General features: G+C 44.2%; 1 protein-coding gene across 1 annotated transcript in view; it reads right to left on the reverse strand.

Moving 5' to 3' along the window:
- Positions 1–18,905: 18,905 nt before the first annotated feature.
- The window catches only part of INO80D (INO80 complex subunit D), a gene marked incomplete at its 3' end in the record, with an annotated part of 97,640 nt that continues 91,498 nt past the window's right edge, over positions 18,906–25,047 (reverse strand). The window contains 1 exon segment of the mRNA XM_080932896.1: positions 18,906–19,092. Within this exon segment, the coding sequence (XP_080789022.1) occupies positions 18,906–19,092 (187 nt within the window).

Genomic DNA, 25,047 nt, shown 5'->3' on the forward strand with positions numbered 1-25,047 from the left:
CTGGTGCAGTTCAGGGATGTGGTTTTGCCAGCTTCGGGGGACTCTGGAGAGGGTATAAAAATGCCAGAGCCCTGAGGAGGGACAGGGCACTGCTGCTGCCCCTGCTATTCTGGGTTATTGTTGCTGCAGTTTGCCAAGTGTCCATGAACAAAGAGGGGAAAGGAAGTTAGAGATATCCTGACAACAAACATTGGACTTTCCCCGAGGAACTCAATGTCTCTAATCAGGAGGAAGTAGTCTAAAACGGTCTATGCCCCTTTCTCCTTTAATCTTGCTTTCCTACCCAGTGTTGGAGGGGTTTAGAAGATATTATGGTAGAATAAAGGTTGGAAGGGAGGTGGGCAAAAGAACCCAATAAAATAATAAAACAAATATGCCAACAGTAATCATGGTACCTCTTCACTGCAATAAAACCCTAGCAAAGACAGCAGATGGTATAAGACAAAGCTCCCACACTCCACATCAGCATGAACTGACTCACTTCCTGGTACTCCAGGCAGAAGTGTTGGTCGTGTTTGTTTTCAGCACAATATATGACTCTTGTGAGTGAAACCCTTTGCTCTGAGCTTTCCTAAGCTACTAGATAGTTCAGCTATCCCATCACCATCAACGGTCCATGTTAACACTCCTTGTAGAACCATTCACAATGTCTTAGCCTCTAGTGTTATTCTTCATTTTATTGAATTAGAGATCGCTCATTAAACAACTTCATTGATTATCTATCAGAGGCTTAATGCCCTAAAGGCCTCAGGTAGGCTGAGAAAGCTCCAGGAAGGGAAGTTAACTTGGCAGATAACACCTGTGGGATCTTCTGGTAAAAAGCTCCACATACCAAACCCTGATGATATCCACTGCCCTGAGGCTGCAGGAGAAGTGACCTGCAGGTAGATCTCCATCCCCAAACTTCCTCCTTTTCCATCCTTTGAAACCCCAGTTTCTTCTGCCACATGCACACAATATCTGCCTCCACGGAGAGACGACAGACCTTTGGTTGTTCTGATTAAAGACCAATTCTGCTTATGGAGATGCCTGCCTGCTTTCTCCACTCATCCTGAGCTAACAGCTACACAGAGGCACACAGGAGGAATCAGTGTAACAGACTCATCATCTCTCCCTACAGGACCCACTCCTCTTTTCATACTCCTTACACTAGACCAGAGAGACCAGCACTCTCCTAGTATAAGGGCTGGCAAACGTTTTCTATAAGGACCAAATAATGTCCTAGTCACCAATATCCAACTGGCTGTCCCAGTATAAGCAGTAGCAGCGATTGATAGTGCATAAATGAGTGTGAATAGCATCATCCCAATAAAGCGCTATAAAAACATACATGCCATGAACTGATTGCTTCTGAACCCTTCAATTCCTATGCTACAGTCTAACCGCCTTGATGGAGGTTTTAAGATGTGGAGCCTTTAGGGGTGATTAGATCATGAGAGCTGGAAGAATAACCCCATGAAAGATGTCCCTTCCATGATAGGAGGGTGCAGTGAGAAGGTTCTAGGAACCAAAAAGTCAGCCCTCACCCTCCACCAAACCTGCCAATGCCAATCTCTCAGGTTTCCCAGTTTCCAGAACTGTGAGAAATGCATTTGTGGTTTATAAGCCACTCAGTCCACATTATCTTGTCACGGCCAAATGGACTAAGGCAAGATGGCTGGCAGATTGGCCCCAACATGGTAGTCGGCCAACCTTTGCAACCAGAAATCATCTAGGTTTCTTCTCTTTGTCCCTCCATATATCCAGCCAAGCAATGAATCAGCCAACCCTACCTCCTAAATATTCCCCCAAGTTGCCCCCCTTGCCATTCTAACATCTTCTCCTTTTAGAAAAGAAAAATGTGATTGTGAATTATAGAGGATTCAAGAAAGACAGCGAAGGACTGGTAGACAACGTATCTGCCTCAAATGACTGAAGAAAAATGTTCACTGTATTTGATCAAATCTAAGATTACCATTAATACACTGTGTGCTATTCTATGCACATCAATATCAAAGAAAACTGTAGTCAAAATTATAATCAAAGCTTTCTTATCACTTAGAATTTGTATAATTCCTGAAACTTGATAGGGTTTGGAATTACCTAGGAGAGACACACTTTCAAGAGCATTTATGTGTGCATTCATAGAGAATATTAACTAGAAGGAGATGGGGACAGGCTTGATCCCAAAGTCAGTGGCACCTTCTACTGAGCCAGATATATAGACAGATATATATATATATCCCCAGAAAAGCGGTGTGTACCTGGCTGCCCTCATGTCTTCATGAGCAAGCACACCAATTGCTGCTGCTGCCATTAGATTTCAGCTTCTCTACAGCATGCTGATGTGGACTCAATACCAGGAACTCTCCAGGGAGTTCCAGGTGTCTTGGTGCTAGAATGGGACTACCAGGCATCTAGCGCCACAGACAGAGTATCTGCCATGTTCTCTACCCCTCTAGAGTACAGGCAGCCAAACTAGCTAGCCCCTACCATATAAGTCAGTATAATAAATACCTTTGATCTATCTATCTATCTATTACACACACACACACACACACACACAGAGAGAGAGAGAGAGAGAGAGAGAGAGAGAGAGAGAGAGAGAGAGAGAGAAAGAGAGAGAGAGAAAGGGTGGGAAACTATTTTTTTTTCCAGAAATCCCTTTCTCTTACTCAAAAATTGGCTATGGTATTGCCATTCTTTTTGGTTTGGGGGTTCTATGGTTGTTGTTTTTTAGACAAAGCTTTATTCTGCCCAAGCTTGAATTCACTCCCCACAATCCTTCTGCCTTCTCATCCTGGGTGCTGGAACTGAGGTCACTGACCATCACACGTGGCTTCCTAAAACTTCTTAACATACAAAAACACAAAGACCAACTCATCATTTTCCTTCTAGAATCTGGAAGTCGGGTTTTTTTTTTTTTCATTAATTAATTTGTTTACTCTACATCCCAGTTGAAGCTCCCCCTCCCTCTTCTCATCCCAGGCCCCACCCCACAAATCCTCCCTCCCCATTACCCTCCTGTTGAGTACCAGCCTTCCCTGGGACTAAATATATCCTCTCCCACTGAGGCCTGAACAGGCAGGTAACAGAGTCAGAGACCACTCTCCCTCCAATCGTTACAGAACCCACATGAAGACCAAGCTGCACATCTGCTACAAATGTGTAAGGGGTCTAGGTCCAGCCCCTGTGCAGTCTTGGGTTGGTGGTTCCAGTCTCTTTGAGCCCCATGGGCCCAGGTTAGTGGACTCTGTAGGTCTTCCTGTGATGTCCTTGTGGAAGTCTGAATTCTCAACACAGCTTCCTCCCCTATGCTGTTAAGTAATGGCAAAGCAATATTTCTTGGTTGGGTAGGTGGAATTTTGAGGCAAAGTCTTACTATGTATCTGAGGCCTTGATCTGTCCTAGTCAACCTCCCAAGTGCACTGAGCAACATTTCTTAACAGTACTCCAAATGACTTTCCAGGCTCTCCCTTTCCCCTGCCCATCATCCCAAGGGCTTTGATGCTGTCTCTTGCTTTATCTTACTAGAAGTGTCGATGCAATATTATTCATGAACACCTGGTCTTTCTACAGAGTCCTTATGACTTGTGGCTTAAAGCCATGAGGAGTCCAGAGCTGAGAGATATAGCTCAGAAGAGGAGTTCTTGCTGAAATATGCAAGGTCCTGACTTTAACCCAAAGCACTACCAGAAAAGAACACTTAAGAATTTGCTATGGACCAATCCTACCACCAGGACAGCAAATTGCATCCCTCCCTCCCTCCCCCCCCCAAAAAAAAAGATGGTAGTAACTAAATCTTAAATTTTGCCTGGCAGACAGTGATTACAACACAATGTCAATTCTAGAGAAATTTATGTAAATGTAAAAAATGTGCATGTTGGCACCCATGAAATGTTGTATATGTTTTGAATTACAGCAAATGTTTATGGCATGTTATGTAACTTTTTTGTTCTTCCCACTTCAACTAGCTGTTTTGTTTATTTCACTAATAGTCATTGTTATCTATAAAATAATAAATAAAATTATAAGAGAGTGTGTGGCTAGTTTTTTTGTCAATTTGACCCAGGCTAGAAGAAGGAACATCAACTGAGAAAACACTCTGCACCAGACTGGCCTATGACCCAACCTGGCACACATTTCTTTAAATTAGGGATTGATGTGGGAAGGCCCAATCCACTAGGGTGCCATCCCTAGGCAGGTCATCGAGGATAGTACAAGAAAACAGGATGAATAGTAATAAAAAAACAACATGATACTTGCACAAAAAAAAAAAAAAAAAAAAAAAAAAAACCATGTAGAACAATGAAACAAAATTGAAGACCCAAACACAACTGCACATAACTTCAGTCATTTAATTTTAATTGACATTAAATTGCCATTAATTGCCATCTTAATTGACAAAGGTGCCAAAAACATATACTGGAGAAAAGAGCACATTTTCAACAAATGGCACTGGGAAAACTGTATGTCTACATGCAGAAGAAGGAAATTGGTCCCATACCTAATACCTTGCACAAAACTAACTCTGAATGGTTCAGAGACCTAAATGTGAAGTCTAAAACTACTAAAAGAAAACATAAGCAGTGCCCTACATCATCTAGGTGGAAGGATGAATGTTCTAAATAGGACTCCATTTGCCCAAAACTTAAGGCAACAATATGCAAATGGGGCTTCATAAAGCTAAAAGGCTTCTGTACAGCTAAAGAAATAGTCATGCCAAGCAGGGATACTGCACAACCTTAATCCCAGCACTTTGGAGGCAGTGACAGGTAGATCTTTATAAGTGTGGGCCAGCCTGGTCTACAAAGCATGTTCCAGAATAGCCAGGGCTACATGGAAAAACCCTGTCTTGAAAAGTGAAAGAAATGAAGAATGGGAGAGAGGGGAGGGGAGGGAGGGAGGGAGGGAGGGAGGGAGGGAGGGAGGAAGGAAGGAAGGAAGGAAGGAAGGAAGGAAGGAAGGAAGGAAAAAGAAAAAGAAGCCCACAGAATGAGAGAGAATTTTCTTAACTATACATCTGACAGAGAATTAATATCCAGAATATGTAAAGAACTCAAAAGACAAAGAGTCAATAAATGGGCCTGGGATTTAAAGAGAGAATTCTCAAAAGAAGGGGAAAAAATGTTCATTGTCTATAGTAATTAAGGAAACACACATCAAAACAACTTTGACGTTTCATCTTACCTCACTCAGGATGGCAAAGATCAACAAAATGATCCACAATGAATGTTGAAACGGATGTTGGGGAAAGGAGCCCATCTCTTACTGTTAACTGGATTCCAAACTGGTCCAGCACCCCCTATAGAGCCACTGTGAATAATTCTAAATTTTACCTATAGCCCAGCTATTCCACTCTTCCGCATACACTGACGGGACATCCTAAACCACAAACACTTGATCAGCCATTTTCACTGATGCTCTATTCACAATAGCTAGAAAATGAAAACAACCTGAATGTCCAACAGCCAACAAACGGATAATGAAAATGTGGTCCATATACGCTGTGGGATACTATTCAGCTGGAAAAAAAAAATGAAAACCGCAGGTAAATGAATTAGAAAAGTTATATTGAATGAGGTAGCGCAGAAAGACAAACGTGGCATATTATCTCTCACTGCAGGCTTCTAGCTTCAAATCTTCAGATTTGAGCTCATGTCCTGAAGTAAAAGCCATGAAAGTAAAAAGGGGCCATTTCTAGAGTATGGGTCTGAGGGAGCAAAAGAGCAGGGTACTGATGAGAAAAGGGGAAAAAAACAAGGGGACCTAATTAGGGAGGAGGGAGGGGGATAAATACAGAAGAAGGAGAGAGGAGGAGAAATAACAGTAAGAAGTCCAGAAAAGTCATAGGGAATCATACTATTAACTAGCTACCTCAAAATACAACACACATAAGTCTATGTATAAATATTCATATATATTTTAAGTAAAATATTCCCATCTGGACTAACTGTTCCAAGAGCCAAAGACCACATAACAAAAACTCCAATGCCAGGCCTGAGAAACCCTCTTTTGAGTTGTCAATCAGAGATGTCCAAGAGATTACTAAATATTTACAGGATATTCTTGCTCTTGTTTGCCACCCAGAATTGAAAGATCCGTCTTTACTGCTGAAGGCATCTCTCAGACATAGAGTTCTTGAGGATTCTCCTTGAGGATTAGTTTTCAGGGCATCCGAAGGCACCATGAAGGCTTCCAAAGGAAAGAATCAACGAGATACGTAGCTATGACACCTAAGAACCACCACAACAACAAACATGACACACTAATCCTTAGAGTGCATTGGTGGCATGCATACCTGAGTGGTAACCAACCCAACAGCTCTCTATTGGGACTCAAGACCACTCAACAAGAGGGAAAGCCACGCCCAGTCCTTCACACTTAGCTATCTGGAGCTAGTGAAGTCATGGATCTTGAAGGAGAACCTAAATTTACTAAACCTGGATGATTCCTAACTTCACTCTAAATATTTGTCTTTATATCCAAAGAAAAGTGCGGTCTTTACTCCCACATCAAGGAAACTTTTTTTTTTTTTTTTTTTTTTTTTTTTTTTTGCAACAGAGACCCCTACAGAAAACCATAATCAATCAAAATGCAGAGTTATAGAGCCCGATCCCAACGAATGATGCATCTAGAATATAACCTCAGGCTCAGGGATTATTGCAGAAGAGAATGCTGAAAGACTGTACAAGCTACAAGAACAGGAAGTCTGTGTCCTGTAGAAGCTACACCTATAAAGTCTCACCAATATGACTGCCTAAAGCTGAATAAAGACAACAATAAATATGTTAAAATAGGTGAAGAAGCAATGGAGGTCCTGGAGACCTCAACCCTACACAAAGAACTACAGGTAACTAAGGACCGCTGAGAGTGGGAGAAACAGTCTTAGTTTTATAAGGAGAAAACATTGGTTAGTCAACACCAAATGGTCATCCCTGAAAACACGCATACACTGAATGTTATACAGATGGAGCAGACTGTAGTTATGCATTTAGAAGTGTGTGCACACACACGTGACAACAACTAATGAACAAGGAGGCCATGAATTTCAAAACACCCCAGTAGGTGTTATATAGAAGGTTTTAGAGGAGGGAAGAGAAGTGATGTGATTATATTACAATCTCAAATAAAATTTTTAAAAAAGAAAGATCTCAAATACAAATCCTAAAAAAGAAAGAAGAATAAAATAGAGGGAGTGGAGAGAAATTAGGCTGAGCTAGCTAGCCATGAGAAGCAAATGAAGCAGCATACCTCCATGGCCTCTGCCTCAATCCCTGCCTTCAGGTTCCTGCCCTGCCTTGAGTTCCTGCTCTGATTTCCTTCAGTAATGGACTAAGATATGGGAAATAAGAGAAATAAACCCTTTCCTCCTCAAATACTTACAATCGTGGTGTTTCGTCAATGTGTGGGCAGTTGTGTCCCTTCTGAGTGTACCCATTTGTTATTCCTCGTTTTCACCATGTTACTGCTCTGTCTGAAAGCACTCACCAGAAATTGTCACCACGCTCTTGTGCTTCCATCCTCCAGAACCTCGGACCCTCTCAACTTCTGTTCCATATGAATGACCCAGGCTTGAAGTATTCCTCACAGCAACAAAAAAAAAAAAAAAAAAAAAAAGCAAGATAGAACTAGTTACCAGTTGAGCTGCTGAAAGCAGAGATGACCGATTTACTTAATTACAAGCTAGAACAGCACCCACAGAAAGAAACCCCTAAAGTCCCAGGCGAGAAAACTAGAGGAAAGAGGGTTTTCCTCGGGTATCACTCCAGGTAAAAGGCGGCATGCCTAGCCCTCAAGCTGATGTCCTACTGTAACACGCCTTGCAACCTTTGATAGGAAAAGAAATCCTTCAGTTTCTGAGAAGGACCACTGAGGAGCTTTCACAATAAAGCGCAACCATCCAAACCACAGAACAGGAACTTTCCTTTTGTTCTCTTTGACACCTGGACGAAGGTCGTGTGGCCCCGATGTTTTAAGCTTTAAACGGGATGACTTACAACATTGTTTAATTAGTCCCAGCCCTTGGGAGGCAGAAGCGGATGAATTTCTGTTAGTTCAAGGCCAGCCTGGTTTGCAGAGGACAGCAAGGGCTGTTATACAGAGAAACCTGCTCACACACACACTCACACAAACAAACAGCAACAAAAAAGCCATGTTTTAAAAGATAGCGTCTTGTGTTTCAAGAGTATAGGAGGCTGAGATTTTCAAATGTCAGGCAACCTTGCTAGAAGAGGAAAGCCAGACAACATCTGGAAGGGGCCACAGAGCACCCAGGCTACAAAAGTCCTCAGGATAAAACACACAAGCAACCAACAAAAAGAGCAAAGTGAACGCACCGTCTGCTACCTGCACCACGTCATCCTGATCTGAAGGTGTGAAGGGACCGAGACTGGCAGCAAGAGGGATGAGGGGAGGGCGTCACTTGCTCTGTCTTAGCTCAGCTGTAAATTTTCTGGGCTAGACGACCATGACAATTGATTTATTTTTCATTTAATACAGATTTATTCTGTGAAGCTTTGAACACTCGGTGACTCAGAATGAAGAATTTTCAGTTTAGTAAAGTCCATAAGTGTTATTTGGATGTGAAATCTGTTCCTCTGCACTTCCCTTGTTTGAAGATAACGATATTTTCTGCTGCCCCATTTGACAGATCTCCAACCTTAAGCATTTCAGAGTTTAATCTGAACTGGTAAGTGATCAAAGCTTATATCCCGCTTTCTTTTCAGACAAGACTGACTTTAAAAAGAAAAATCATATTCTTATAAACAGCCTAAAGAATGAGTCAAGAATTTCTGCAGAATCTAATGAGATCTATTATGCTAAGTAGGGAGACACCCTTCCCCCAAGCCCTCAAGGAAAGAGCTCAAGGAAGTAGAAATTAAATTGCCAAGTCTAATGGATTCCCTGTGTGACTAACTCACTGTATTGTTTCGCGTGTTTGAGGAGATGCACACATTTCACGGACAGGCTTAGTCACTCCTGCTTGGACAGCTGCTGCCCTGCTCCATGTCTAAGGTCAGGTTCATCCATGGTAGAGCTCAGCAGCTCGTGCTCAAGTGGGATGAATGCATGAAAGGTTTTCCTGTTGACATTACTCTGATGCTTCCAGGGGACCAGTTCTTACCCTGTCACAGGAAGAATTTGCCCTGCATGGTGGGAAGTGGATGCAATTAAAGGAAGAAGGTAGATAAAAGCTTTCGTCTGAGAGTCTGGGTACCAAAGAACTGTTCAGGGTCAACCAGATGTACCAAATACACCCTGCCCCTTGTGGCTTCCAAGCCCTTACCTTTTTTTCTTTTTTTCAACAATTTGCTTCCTTTGTGTTCACCACTTTTCATGCAAAATCCAAAGCGAAAATGGAATGGAGTGTCTTAAGGCCTGCTGGGGAAGGTGGGATTACTACACCCCACAGATAACCATAGCAAGCTTTCACTCTCCTGTGTGTTCACTCTCACTGTTCATCCTCAAGAGCCCAGCTATACCCTCAGCAGCCTTTAAGATTGTGTGCGTGATGTTTAGCTCCTTTACGTTGCAATTCTATCTGGTACAACTTCGTATTTTTAATATATAATAGTATTTTTAATAAATATATATTTAGAAAACATCTGTTAAAATACATCGAAAGAAATAAAAAAAATCATACAGTTCCCAAATTGTGCATGTTTATGTGCATATTCCTAATACTACAGTGTACAATTTAATTTTCCAAATGGATTGCAAATAAGGCTTTGGAAAAATAAATAAATAAAGTCAGGAGTCATTCTTTGGTGACAGCATCATAAATTTCCTTGTCAGAATTCAGGAACTGTCCCCTGGCTTTGGCTCTGGTTTTTAAATGAATCCTAAGCCTTGAACCCAGAACTCCGCAGCTGCTGTACCACTGAGCTACGCCCATGACGGCTAAAGTTCCTTTTCTGTAATCAAGGGTCCTTTGTTTAGTCACTTACCTGTGGCTATAAAATTATTTCCAGCATTAGCTTTAGTTCTATTCAAATAGAACGTTTACAGGGATGCTAACACACACCTGTAATCCCAACACTCAGAAGAGCTGCTTCTTTTAAAAAAAAGAAAAAGAAAGTCATGAAATGTCATCCCTAGTCCAAAATACAACTTCCTGAACTCAATTTTAGGTTTTGTAGCATTTCGGCTTTTTAGATTAGGAGTGTCCAGACAACAATCCATGTAAATATTTTGAAATCTGTGGTGGAGGCAGGAGAGTCTCAAATCCAAATCCCTCTGGCCCCAAGCCCTTCAAATAAAGGACTGTATTAGGACGGTGCCTCACGTTCTTCCCCTCTCTATTATAAAGTTATCATTTGGGATGGGCAAGGAAAGGGTGTAGAATCTCTTGTGTACTATTTGGAAGCATCACCTATCAATAAATTAGCTGATCGCCTATTAGCTTAGATAGGAAATAGGAGGTGGGAGTTCCGGCAGAAACAGAGGATTCTGGGAAGCAGTCGGATGCAGGGGATTCTTCCAGAACACTTATGGAGACAGTTGCATGAACTGAGAAGAGCTAACTAGCCACATGGCAGGCTTCGCATAGAATAAACAGGATAACCGAGTTACCAACCAGCAGAAAAAAAGCCAAGGCTTTTGGCCTAGGCATTTATTCATACATAAGAAATCTCAAAGTCCTTATTTTGGGAACTTGGGTGAGGATAGAAAATTGTACATTTACAAATTTACAATTTGTGATGAAACACCATGACCAAAAGCAATTTGGAGAGAAAGGGTTTTATTTGACTATATTTCCAAATCCACAGTCCATTGCTGAAGGAAATCAGGAAAGGAACTCAAACAGGTTGAGTATCTAGAATCAGGAGCAAGTGCAGAGTCATGGAGGGCTGCTGCTTGCTGGCTTGTTTAGCCTGATTTCTTATAAAACTCAGGACCACCAGCCTAAGGAATGGCAGCACCCACAGTGGGCTGGATCATCCCCCATCAATCGCTAGTTAAGAAAATGCTGTGTATGCTTGCCTGCACCCAATCAATTGACGTTCCCTCCTCTCGAACGACTCTAGCCTGGGTCAAATGGAAATAAAATTACCCAGCACAGGGGGGCACAGTTTGGATCTGAAAATTGAGATGTATGGCAGATTAAGCAGGTTTGCTGCACTTAGCAATGTGAGAGATAATCAGAAGAAAGGCATTCCCAGCACATAAAAGACAGGCTACTGTGAACAAGCCAAGATTTGGCTAGAGTCCACAATGAAGGCAAAAATATCGAATAAACTTGGACAAGGAGAGGAAACTGAATGAACTTGGAAGAGGCAATGAGAAAACTTGCAAACATCCCTGCTTGCATTCATGAATAGAGTTGGGGAATACAGCGAATGGGGCCCTCGCTTGAAATGATAGCATTCAGGAAGCGGACACATAAATATTTTGAGTTCAAGGCCAGGTTGATGTCATAGAATAATAGTGATGATGACAGTAATAGTAGAGATTAGGAGGTAGGAAAGGCAGGAAATATGGAAAGTGCACCAGACTCAAAGTTGCCTACACCCTGGTTTTCACTCTGCTCCCTGCGTGGGTTCTGTATCCGTGAGCATCTAAACTCGTGGCCATAGCAAAATGCCATAGGCTGAGGGGGTTTAACCTATCCAGACTCTTCATAGTTATGGAAACCGGAAGCCCAAGATCAACTTGGTGGCATGGTCATCTTCCTGGCTTTTGGACAATTGCCTTATCCCCCATGCTCTCACGTGACCCCCCCCCCAGTGTGAGAGAACGAAGGGGAGAATGTGAGCCACCCCGTACCTCATATTCTGAGGGCGCTGGTCCCAAGGACCACTCTTGACCTCATCTAACCCTAAGTATCCTTCCAAAGCTCCATCATCTCGACGCTTCACGTGTGAATTTGGAGGGCAACTCACAATATGATAGTATAACAGGAAACAAGCCCCCAGGAAGCCTCCACGCTAACAACAAATACCCAATTGTACATCCACAGTTCAGCGATTGTGCTCAAGTGTGCAACTACGTGTGGAGATTAGAGGTCGACTCACTTGTAAGATGGAATCCCTTACCATTAACTAGGGCTTTAGCTACCGAATGAACTAGGATAGCTGTCCTGCAAGCCCCAGGAACCTGTCTCTGCCTCCCCAATGCATACCACTAGGCCTGGCTTTATGTATGGGTAATAGGGATTCAAACTCAGGTCCTCACGCTTGAGCAGCGAACACTACCAGCTAAGCCGCCTCCCCAGCTCCATGTACCTTATTTGAATTCATCTTCATCGGGGCTCAACTCAGGCGGCTGAGTCCCTTGTTCATGTGTCCTTCCTCTGAGCAAACTGCCATAATGGGGGTATAGAACACGGGTCTGGGGGAGCCTTTTCAATCATCTGCTTGTGTCGAGTTTGCTAATTTCTTCTTAGCCAAAACTGTTCACTTGTACGAACATCCTAGTCACCACAGTCACCAAACAGACATAAACAACATAAATGTGTTTCTTCTACATCTGTTCATTATGAATCGTCTCTTCTCAACTATCCTGACAACTTACAAGCTGGTGGCCCTAGATTTTCTGCCTGAACCTCTTTCATCCCATCACTCAAGCTAGCTGAAGTCCCACAATGCAACTCTCTCTTGAGAAGCCTACACTCACACTTGAATACAGCCCTTGCCTAGAAATAAACTCCTACCCTGGCTCCTTTCTGAATTCTTTATTCAAGCGTCATGAACCTAGAAACACTGAGTAGAGACCTCATCCCGGGTTCTGTAGAGACCTCCTCAGCCTTCAGTTACTCGTAACAGAGCAGTTATCATATCTTATATTTTAAAGATTCATTTATTTATTATATATGAGTACACTGTCGCTGTCTTCAGACACACCAGAAAAGGGCATCAGATCCCATCACAGATGGTCGTGAGCCACCATGTGGTTGCTGGGATTTGAACTCAAGACCGCTGGAAGAGCAGCCAGTGCTCCTAACCACTGAGCCATCTCTCCAGCCCTAGTTATCATATCTTATGGGGAAAATTTTTATGGGGGATTTTAAAGTCCACAGAAGTCAATTAAATCACGATTTTGGAGCTGGGTATTCCGTTCCACGGCAGAGAGCTTGTCTAGCATGAGCGAGACCCTGGATTCAATCACTAACATTAAAGAAAAATTCAGAAACTCATATTCCAAACAGTTATCCTCTACCTGCCAGTCACTGCACAGTCTTTCTCGGAAGAGGGCTGGGAGTGGCCTCGGGCAAAGTGAAAGAGAAGTAAGCTGGGGCTATCTGCAGTCATTCCTATCCAGCTGGAGAGATGGCTCAGCCGGTAACAGTGCTCGCTGCTAAACTATGCAGCACTGAATTCAGTCACTGGAACCCACACAGGAGAAGAGAAATGACTGTTGCAAGTTGTCCTTTGACCTACACACATACACACACATGAATACATACATACACATGCATACACACACATACACACACGCATGCATACACACATGCATACAAACTCACATGCATATACACATGCATACACACACGTACACACACATGCATACATAATAAATAAATAAATATTCAGAAAAAATGTTAAGATAACACTATTCCCTGAAAGCTTAAAAGGAGGAAACCGATGACATCATAAAGAGACTGAGGTTCAGGCAGAAAATCTAGGGCCACCAGCTTCTAAGTCATCAGGATAATTGAGAAGAGACGATTCCCTACATAATAATGAACACATGTAGAAGAAATACATTTTTCAGCGCTAGAAACAGGCTGCGCTGAAATATCAAATTTAGAACCATCCCAGAGGAACAGCAGGACGCGCATCACACCGAGCACGAAGAATTGCGTCCAGCCCTGTGGAGCTGAGCACAGGTGGTGGTGCTTCTGAGGTCATGGTTTTCTCCTCTGCAGATGACCGTTGCCATGGCCACCACACTTTCTACAGGGAGAGGCCGCAGTCCGCCCAGAAGGGACACCAGCAACAGAGTAGACAAGCCAAAGACTTGAACTTGTAGCTGGGAAGACAGACCTGAAGCCCCACATCACATCTGCAGAGACAAGCCCAGGTCCTGTTTAAAGCATGGACAGCCTGCGCCTTCACAGAGCCTTCCTCTGCCTCTCCAGCATTAAGACCGAGGACAGGCTGCCCGGGCCAAGGACTAGCTGCAGGTATCTTACCCGGCATGGCTCTCTGTTGCAGTAAGTATTAAAAATGGATGGCTTGCTTATCTCTTTCTTGCCCCCCCCCCCCCCCGTGGTCTCACTCCGAGGTACCGCTTTAGTGTGGAGGCCAGCGCACAGACCCCGTCACTCGGTCCACGAGATTCCTCTCCCAGGTGGTTCACTCCACTTGCCCTGCTTCTGTCCTAGGTGGCGGTTACCGCCCCGGCGTTTTCTTTCCTCCACTGCCCGTCACAAACACTACTCCCAGGCCCAATTGCTTTTCATACAGGTTTATATATTACAAACTCAATCCTCAAACCCTCTATACCATAAGATTACATAAAATGGACAAAGATACAAACTGCCCTTCTATATGAGATTAAAGACCTATAGAATCCTTAAAATGTTCATAGCTACCTAACGCCAATTAAGTCCACCTGGACCCAGCTCATCCTCCTCAAGCTCCTTCTTGATTCTCCTCTTTTTCTCTCTCTTCCTCTTCCGGTTTCCTCCCTTTTCCCCACCTACCTCTCCACCGTCCAATCATGTATCACCTTGACATCAATCAATAGCTCCCACCTGCCAGGAGCTAGCCCTCCTTGCCCACCGACTCGTAGTGTGTCAGACTCTCAAGAGCCTGTTCCCCATCGGACAAACGTATTTGGGAGAACTCACAAGCAGGAGGCATCTGTGAAAAGAAGGATAAAGTGTTATTTTCGGATCTCTTAGCTTGGGGGAGGGGCTTAAACAAACAATCCCCTTCTTACCAGGGACCAATAGCAAGCCAGAGTCCAGGTTTTGAGAACTCGCAAGTTTATGGGCTTGCTTACATTACTGTGGATGACCCCAAAGCACACACTCCACTGCCGAGGCTCACCCCAACATGTTTATGGATTTCTCCATAATCCCACACATGCAGTCCCTCTTTAGTCACGATTCTACGGTCTATATGCCCTAGCCCTGGGGCCACGGGCCATATGCGATCAGAGTGGAATCACATACAGCTGGCTTGGAGGCACAGGAAGCTGTGGCCTGATTCCTAGGGGAGGGTCCATCAACCCTACCCACTCCCCTACTTCTATGAGGGAATAGCAGTCAACAAACAGAATCTTGGGGTCCCTTACAAATAGCCACAGTTGCTCTGAAGCAGCGGCCTCTGTAGACGGAGGAGAGGTTGCTACCACAAATATGGTCAGCAGGCCCCACACCGGGATAATAATAGGAAGATGGGGTGTCCTGCCCGCACCCCCAGTCACCCCACGGCTTGTTTCTGCCCTTCTGTGGTGGGATGGGGCACACTGCATGACAGGGAGTGTGATTATGTAACTATGGTGACTATTAGACACTAGGGGGTGTAGGGTGTAGGCCTCTCCAGCACCTGTGGCAGCAGTGGGTGGGTGTGCAGAAGGGAAAGAAATGAGAGATGGGGCAGTGTGGAGATTGCATTATAGGTAAGGCCCAGCCCGGGGGTGGGGTGTGGAGGAAGCTAAACCCTAGGGACAGCTAGACCCCAAGCCTGAAAACTCACACCTGTAGCCCCAGCCCTAGGCGGGGTGACTGCAGAGAGATCAGAAATTCAAGGTTACCCTCGGCTATGTGAAAAGCATTTGAGGTCAGTCCGAGCTACAAGAGGTCGTCTCCTTAAAACACATTGATTGACGAACCGAAAGAGCCCAGACATTGAGCACAGCCCTCTAATCCAAGCACTCAAAAGCCTGAGGCACAAAGAGCTCAAGTTCAGGGCCAGCCTGGGCTACATGGTAAGACCCTGTCTCCAGAAGCCGAACCAACAAGACACTATGAGGGAGAGGCGTTTTACCCGAGAGCAGGTTCCACGCTGCACTCATTGGGTCCATTTTGTTTTTTCATTTATTTGATTAGTAGTCTGGTGTGAGTTTTCTCTTAAAGATACCTTCCAGCTGTATCCATAGCTCCCTTAACCTTATTTTAAAAAAACACATACACAATAGAGAACCAAGAAGAAAATGAATGTTGCAGGAGCTTCCCACCCTCAGAAAGCAATAGCCCCTCCATCCCACCCAGCCTGGCCTTTTCTCTCTCTTATCTGCCTTCAGCCGCTCTGTGTCACGTGACGTATTCCACCAGCAGATGGACACCATGCTGAATGCTACAAAATAGGCTACTTTCATACTAAAAGGAATTCAATAAGAGTGAAATACATAAAAGCCTGTGCTTATAGATTTTTATTATGATTCTCTTCAACCAGGCTTTAGGAAACTCTCTGATGCCGGGGAAGGTATAACCGATGTGTCTTTCAGGACAAGATGAGGTGTCAGAAAACAAAGCTGCCGCGTCTACACCAAGACAATGCCTTCTGACAAGAAAGGGCCCACCTTTCAGAAGTATCACACCAGGATCTCACTCCAAGCGTCTGTGCTTGGGTGCAGCCTGCTCTATGTCAGTCCCCTGAGTGATGTCAGATACCAAGGAGGTGGTCCCTGCAGGTTGCATCTCTTTATGAATCTTGCATGACAGCCCTTCTCTCCTTAAGCATGGGTGATCTGTTTGATGTTCATAGAGATGGATGAGGGGCCTTGGGTGTCAGTGGAGAAGCCGACAGACCGCAATTGTGGCAATAAATAATCGTAATGCTTTCCACTTGCGTGGCCTTGACAACCCAAGGGTCTCAAAACATAGCTGGAAGTTCGAATTATTAAGAAAGGGCAACTCGTTCATCCTTCCAACGTCTCGCTGGAGAGCTCGGAGGAAGCAAGAGGTCCTCATAAACCCCTGGCCCTGACTGCAGCGGGGTCTGCTGGCTTCCGGGTGAGAACATACACTCAGGGTGAAGAGTGACAAGATATAGTTTTTTCATTGCCATAGGAGGAGGGAACACGTTCAGAGTCAAGGGCAGGACCCGGTGAGCTCCAGAGCCCTCCCAGTGAAATGAGTAAGGCCAAGGGAAGTTGAAGGCGGGTGGCCAGGTCTGAACGCCAGGTTAGTAGCAAATGCCACTTCTGGCCACCAGAGAGAGCCGTTTCCGGACTGCTGCTGACACAGACCCTTCATGGCACAGTCACAACCTGGTCGCTTCACCCTCTCCTGGATCCTGAAAACGACATTCTTTGTTGCCTTCTCCTTACAAGTCAGGTCTGGAGCTTCTGACACACTGACTGGGCTCATGAGCTGGGCCAAGAGGATGAAGAGTAGTGACAAGAGGCGACGAAGCTTTGCTTTCGAGGAACTCGGCATAATCCATTTCTAATCCCCAGGCAGCAGATTGAGGTAGAAGCCTTGCATACCAATTGCAGATCTAGTATGGGACTTCCGCTCTTCTCAAAGTGGTCTGGACGCTGTACAACTCCCTGGCTTCTGCTGAGTCCTATAACCTTAACACTCCAGCCAAACCACACAGGGGAGACTTCTGTTGTGTGTGTACGCGAATCTTCATTCCTGTCTCTCTCCAAAACTAGAGTGCCCGGCTAGAACGACCCTTCCTGCCGTCCTACCCTCGCAGAACCTTACTAATATCTCCACTCTTAAGGTACAAATTCAAAAGAGGATGATGTCTCCGGGTCCCCCGGGATGCAACACTGCATCCTAAACAAGTAAGCTGAAGTGAAGGAGGTTTTTAAAACTGTTTTCTCCACTTACTCCTTAAAAGTGATGGGGGTGGGGGTGTGTGGCCGGGTATGGTGGTGTGAGCCTTTAATCCCAGAATTTGGAAGTCAGAGGCAGGTGGATCTCTGAGGTCAGGGTCAACACAGTCTACATAGTAACCCCCAAGACAGCCAGGGCCACATAGGCCATATCTCAGATGTGCGGTGGGGGGGTAGGGGTGGGGGGGACTGAAGATATGGCCTTAATGTACAAACCCAGTAACCTGAGTTCAGGTCCCCAGAACCCATACAAGAAGCAGACCTATTATCACACCTGTTCATAACTCAGGCATGAAAAGATAGAGATGTGAAAATCATCGAAAGTTCACAGGCTATCTAACCTACCCAGCACAGCAGTCAACGAGAAACCATGCCTCGAATGAGGTACAAGGCAAGGACTGACACCTAGGTTGTCCTCTGACCTCTATTATCACACACACACACACACACACACACACACACACACACAGAGTAGTTGTTATATAATCAAAAGCTACAATTACCAGCAGAGGCAGGCAGTTCCAGGACAGCCAGGGCTACATAATGAGACCCTGGCTCAAACAACAAATACCATCAAGTAAATAAACAGCAGCAGCTGATAAATGACTAAGAAAAACACGAAGCTCTTTCTATCAAAGCCTGATTGTAGCTCAACCATACCATCCTAAGTATCGATGAAGAAATAACAGCCAACATCAAAGCAAGGTGGAAGGCCAGGCGTGATGGTACTATACTCCGGTTTATAATCCCAACTCCAAGACAAAGGTAGCAAGACCATCATATATTTAAAGTGACACCTGCGTCAAAAACACACAAGACAAAAAAAAAGATAGGAAGAATCACATCTCAAAGTTTTCCAAAATTATAACTGCTCATAGGATTCAAGACGCTGGTTTTTCACTCATAAAATCTCACCAGAAAAAAAAAAAAAAAAAATCCAAATATCATAGCGCAGCGGTACTCTGCCATCTGGTGGCCAAATGTGAAATAGCCCGTCGTGCTCCTGCAAAAGACTGAAGGGTCACAGGAGTGCGGTATTCATTAACAAAACAGTTTTGTCGACCCAGAATCCTGAAACAGCAAGTCCTGCTTTAAAGAGTCTCCTCTGTTCTGCTTCACAGACCTGCATGGGGGGTTCTTGCATCGCTTGCTTAAACAAATCTATCTGGGGCTAGCAAGGTGGCTCAACGGACAAGGGGACTTTCAGAAAAACCCCAGTTTGATCCCCTGCGCCCATCTTGGGAAGCCCCAGGAGTTATATTTCCTCTGGCCTCGGCAGACACCACCTCCACATCCACATTCCCACATACAAATCGTGAAAAAGAGAAAAAGCAATGAGCCGGCCGACGGATATGGAAGCACTGACCGTCTCTGTTGGAAAAGATTACAAACTGTAAAAGGGTAGTGTGACCCGGTCATTCTCAGAACCCCTTGTGGATGAATTTAAACAATTAAGGTCAAAGCTCTCAATTCTCCATCTTTGGGAAATCAGAAAGCTCTCTGGCATACTAAAGATCCATGGAACAGAAAGTTTGCTAAGTCAAACTCCCAGGGTTTTTTGTTTTGGTTTGGTTTTTGTTTTGCTCTGGTTTGATTTGTTTTTGTTTTTGTTTTTTAATCTCTAACTAGGCCTTTTCGGGGCAGTTGGTTGCTATTCCTGTTCTCAAAACTTTCTAGAAATTGTTGTTCGGTGGTGGTTTGGGATTTGATTGGTTGAACGGGAGTGTGGGTGGTAGGATTAAGTGTTTTGTTTTGCTTTGTTTTGTTGAGATAATATCTTCTGTACAGCCTAGGGCTATACTCAAATTTGGGACACCCCACCCCCCCCCTCAGCTTCCTAAATGCTGGGCTATGAACATGTGACATGTATCCACATCCAACCACAATGAGTTGTCTTTATGTTTGTTTTAATATAATTCATTGTCTGCAAATGCTACCCTCCTTCTGCAACTTCCTGAGTGACATTCAGGATGGTGACCTTGTCTCTTTGTGCCTTAATTTCTACAGATATAAACCAAGGGCAAAAGGTTAGAGAAAAAAAATATTATTTGATGAATTTCTAGGATCTGCCATTCTCCCTTCTCTTCACCTCAGCAGCCATCAGTGTGGATCACACATGAGGACCACACCCCCAAGACAGCTGCCTAAGGACATCCATTTATCCCCAACCCCGCCCAGCTCCCACTAAGGACATCCATTTATCCCCGACCCCGCCCAGCTCCCATGACGCTTTGAAGGAATAATGAAATATTATTAACTCCCAAGGCCTAACTGAACAGGGTCAGCCTTAATGACCGTGCTCTAAGCCACTCTTACAGTTCTGTCCTTGGAAACCTGGTTGTCTTGGATAACAGCCTCAGGCTATGAGGAAGCCCGGCTCGTGCAAAGCTGCAGTGTGGAGACTCTTGTGTGCAGGCTCAGGTGCACTCACGGAGTCATCACGGCGCAGGAGACCGGCAAGTGAGAGTCTGAGGCTTCTTCCCACCTCCAGATCAACACCGTGGGCCAGCTCAGTCCTGGTCCCTACTCCAGAATCTACCTCATTCATGTATTATCCGCCCTTGCTGCACTCTGATGTTCAAGATGGCAGGGACATTGATCTTGCCTGTGTCTCCGGCATCTTCAATAGTCCCTGTCACATATTTATCTGATGAATAAGTAAGATGACAAAATGATCAGAAAAAAAAAAAGAAATGGAGGAAAAAGCAACCAATGTAGGGAACAGATTCAAATTCCAAGAAAATATCAATTACTACCGTCAGAGACAGACAGACAGACAGACAGACAGACAGACAGACAGACAGACAGCATCCATGAGTTAGAAGGTACTGGAGAGCTGGGAAGGTAAAAACAAACTGGATTGAGGGCAGAGTCCAGCAGCACAGGGCCCACCTAGCCTGCGCAAGGTCCAGCCTACTCACCGAAGGAAGCATGCATATGAGGCTCTTACAAAGTCGTAGCCAAAACAAAATAAATTCAAGACAAGTTTTGTTAGACAAAGCTGACCAAAAGCCAACCCAAGCGGGAGAGGGAAAAGAGAGATAAAATTAGGAATCAACCTAGGACATGGGCCACGTCAAGTGAATTCCAGGAACAAGAGCAGAAAAGAAGAAAACGAATGAAAATCAGGACGTTATATGTGCACGGAGTGAGAAAACCTGGAGCAGCCAAGGCAGACATCGAGGGGGACAAACGGGACATCACAGATGTCACGGCCTGCTGCGGTTGTGTGATGTGTTTAAGCATTTGGAAAACCATTACAAGAAGTTTTATGGAAAAGATCTGTTGAAGTGGTTAGAATAAAAATTCATTGTGTGTATAGGGTCAAGCTCAATAATGAAGGGGGTTTTCAGAGATAATTATTCAAGAATAAACTTTGATACCTGTACCATAGGAACCCCTGAGCATAGCCAAGTGTGTAGAAGCAAGGGACATTCTGACAATGGGAAATCAGAGGACTGTGTGGTCAGTTTTGTTAATAACACGGTTGGCAATGGTCCAGAGTGCTTGGGCAGCTGCCCTTACCAAGTGCCTGTGTGACATTACCAGGGCATTTGTGCAAGAGCGTACTGGCCGACTTCTGTGATAGTTCTTGTCAAATTCATGAGCGTGAGAACCTAATCTCTAAGAGCTCCTGATTTTATTATTTTGTCAGAATTAAATATAAACGATCCATTTTAATTCTGGTGCCTTTCATAACTGATAGACCCATTAGAAACTATTTTTTAAAACTTTTTATTAACATAAACGATACACTTGTTAACTCCAGGAAAAGGAGAACAATGAACAATTTGACCCGATGATAGAAAGCCATGACTATCACTTGCTCACCAGGTTTGAGGGATGAGGATGAGGAAGAGCAGAGAAAGTGTGTCCTAGAGAGCTAATCCTAAAACTCAAGAGCCCACACCCATGATCTTGTGTGTGTCTTTTTGGGTGCCTCTTGCTCTTAACTCTCATGCTTAAAATACATTCATAATGTGATTTAATGAAAAGCTGAACTCTGCCTCAAAAAATAAATAGATAATAAAAGTTTTTAAATGAACTAAATCCTCAACTATATTAGAAAGCCAAAAGATCATATCCAAAATAAACTATTAAATGTGTAATATGACCATATTGCTTAGAAAAGTAAATACAAAAAAAAAAAAAAAAAAAACCTAACATAGACTCCTAACAAAGGGCTTCAGGAACCAAGATGCAGAGAAAACTGGGAAACTAAATTAATGCTTTCCTTTCTAAACCTTTTGTACTTGTGATTCCTGGCTGTGTGTATTTTCCACAACTTGCGTGATATGAACAGAGCACCAGGATTAATTCTTAGCCTGAAGGATAGATGAATGGATAGATAGATAATAGGTAGGTAGGTAGGTAGATAGATAGATAGATAAATAGATAGATAGGTAGATAGATAGGTAGATGATTGGTAGATGGTAAATAAGTAGATATGTAATAAACAAATAGATGATAGATAGATAGATAGATAGATAGACAGACAGACAGACAGACAGATAGACAGACAGACAGATAGATATTTAAATTGTAAATAGTAAACTGACTAATGATAACGGAATCTATCAGAAGATGCAGCCGTCTTGTGTAGTAAATTCTCTGTATTGTGTTACTTTCCTTCTTTTTATATATTTTTAAATTTTCTGCATCAAAAAATATAATATAGTGTGTGGGACTCAGGAGGCAGAAACAAGAGGGCAACTCTAGGACAGGCCTTTCTATATAGCTAGACTCTGTTTTAGAAAAAAAAAATTGTGTGTATGTGTGTGTGTGTGTGTGTGTGTGTGTGTGTATGTGTGTGTAGACATATAAAAGTTCCCAGTAAACTTTGTAATTTTTTGAGGTAGCATCCCACATAGCCTACGCAGTCAGAGATGACCTTGAGCTCCTACTCTTCCTGCACCACATCCAGAACACAAGGTGCTGGGGTTGAACCCAGGGCTTCCTGCATACCAGTGCTTCCTACTGGACCAGCCCACTCCCCACACCCAGGATGCATTTCTAGAGAACATATTTATAAATGTTAATGTGAGATCCCTAAATATCGGTGTACATAACAAGTGCCCCAAAGATTCCTTAAAGTGCCTGTTCAGATGCAGGACCTCCAAAGGACCCCTAAATATTGACGTCATAATGCCCCACTGCTCAAATAATTAAAATATAAAGCAATGTCCAAGCAGGGAGTACTTCCTACTTTAACCGATGTGTGAAATACATCTAAGGGATAAGAAGCCATGTGCTCCTCTTCCTGCAATGGGCCACCTTCTAGTACACAGATACTCGTGTGGTCTGCACATACCTCCTCCTTGCTGGCATGTTAAGCGGGTGTTTGCTAGAAGTCTGTCTAGAGGACCCTTCTGCCCAGGCAGAAAGAACTGTATTGGCAACAGCTCCGCAGGCGGTGTAACCATGACTACAGGCCCTATCCGTGCGCCTGAGCCCCGGAGATTTCCACCTTTCTCAGTGCACCTTCCTCCACAGAACCCTGGGGCTGCTTTGCTGTCACAGGGGCAAGCTGAGGCCTGCTGGGAAATGTAGGATGCCACAGGCAGCCCTAGGCTTCCCTAATGACCACCACCGCCAGGAAAACTGCGTGGAGGGCTGCGCCCTGCAAGGAGGCGGCTGTATTTCAGGGCTCCTTCTGACACTAGCGTATTGGTTACCCACAGAGATTTTACCACCACACTTGTCCCCCTCAACTTCCAGAAATATTTAACCATGTCCGGAAGCATTTTTGTTTCTTTTCTTTGGGGAACCACAGGGTAAAATACCTCAGATATCACCACATGAAACATGGAAGTTACCTGCAAAAGCCGGCCGGGGATACTTGTCAAGTTCTTGTAAAGCAAGAAGAGTGTAGGAGGCAAGCAAGATGGAGACTCTCTCTGTGTGTGTGTGTGTGTGTGTGTGTGTGTGTATGCTTGTATCTATGTATGTATGTGTGTGCATGAATGTGTGTGTATATATGTAAGTATATGTGTATGTGAGTGTTGAATAAGTGGTGTGTGTGTGTGTATTATGTGAGTGTTGTCTGTGTGTGTCTGTGAGTGTTGAATAAGTGGTGTGTGTGTGTGTGTGTGTGTGTGTGTGTGTGTGTGTATTATGTGAGTGTTGTCTGTGTGTGTGTGTGAGTGTTGAATAAGTGGTGTGTGTGTGTGTATTATGTGAGTGTTTTGTGTGTGTGTGTGTGTGTGTGTGTGTGTGTGTGTGTGTGTGTGTAGAAGCCAAAGGTCAACTTTTGGACTAGGCTTTTAGTCTTCAGGAACCACCCACTTTTTATTTTTCAAGACGGGGTCTCTCACTGGCCTGGAGCTCACTGATTAGGCTAGGCTGGCTGGTCAGAGGGCTCCAGAGATCTTCCTGAGTCTGTCTACACACTGAGATGACCAAACACAATACACTAAATGCCCAGATTTTTTCCTTTTTTTTTTCTTTTTGTTGTGTGTGTGTGTGTGTGTGTGTGTGTGTGTGTGTGTGTGTGTGTTGTTTTGAAAGAAAAGGTTTCTCTGTGTGGCTCTGGCTGTCCTAGAACTCGCTCTGTAAAACATTCAGGCTTCAAACACAGAGATCTGCCTGCCTCAGCTTCCCAAGTGCTAGGATTAATGGTTTGCACCAGCCCAGATTTTTTTTTCTTAAATGTTTTATTAGCATATGTTAGTTCTACATGACAATGACATGTTAATCCATGAACATAAAGAATTTTGACCATATCCTCTCCTCCCTCTGCCCTTATCCTCTCTCGTTCCCTTCAACTCCCATGATCCCTTTCTTCTTCCCAAATAGCGCCCCTGTACCTTCATGTCTCGGTGGCTGGGAGGTTTCTTAATGGTTGCTTACTGGACCATAGAGGGTTTGTTTACCAGAGCAGTGTGTCGGTGATTGTGCTGAGGAAGGGAATGTCCCTCCATCCTCATGAGCCTGCAGATGAGTGGTCAGTGATAGGTAGAAGCCTGTGACCCCCCTCTCCTACGCCCAGGATAACACGTTGGCGACACCTCAGGATCAAACTCAAGTTCCCACACTTGCACAGTTCCTGTCCCAGAACTGCAAGTTTGAGGCAGCCCAGTCTACACATGGAGACCTTGTCTCAGAACTCAGTAACTATGTACATACATGAGAATTCTATCCAGTGCTTCGATAAAGAAGTATCTGATCCAAATGTGACTGGGGCCTAGGGTGACCAGCCATGTGCTAGAGTCTGTGACACATTCAAGTAAGGATGGGAAATGGGCCACCCTCGCCCTCACAACAAGCTATTTTGCCTATAAATAGTTGGCTTACTGGAATGTGTGCAGGGGGACTCGAAGACCATCT

The sequence above is a fragment of the Micromys minutus genome, assembly GCF_963924665.1.
Source record: "Micromys minutus genome assembly, chromosome: 19".
NCBI classification, from domain to species: Eukaryota; Metazoa; Chordata; class Mammalia; order Rodentia; family Muridae; genus Micromys; species Micromys minutus.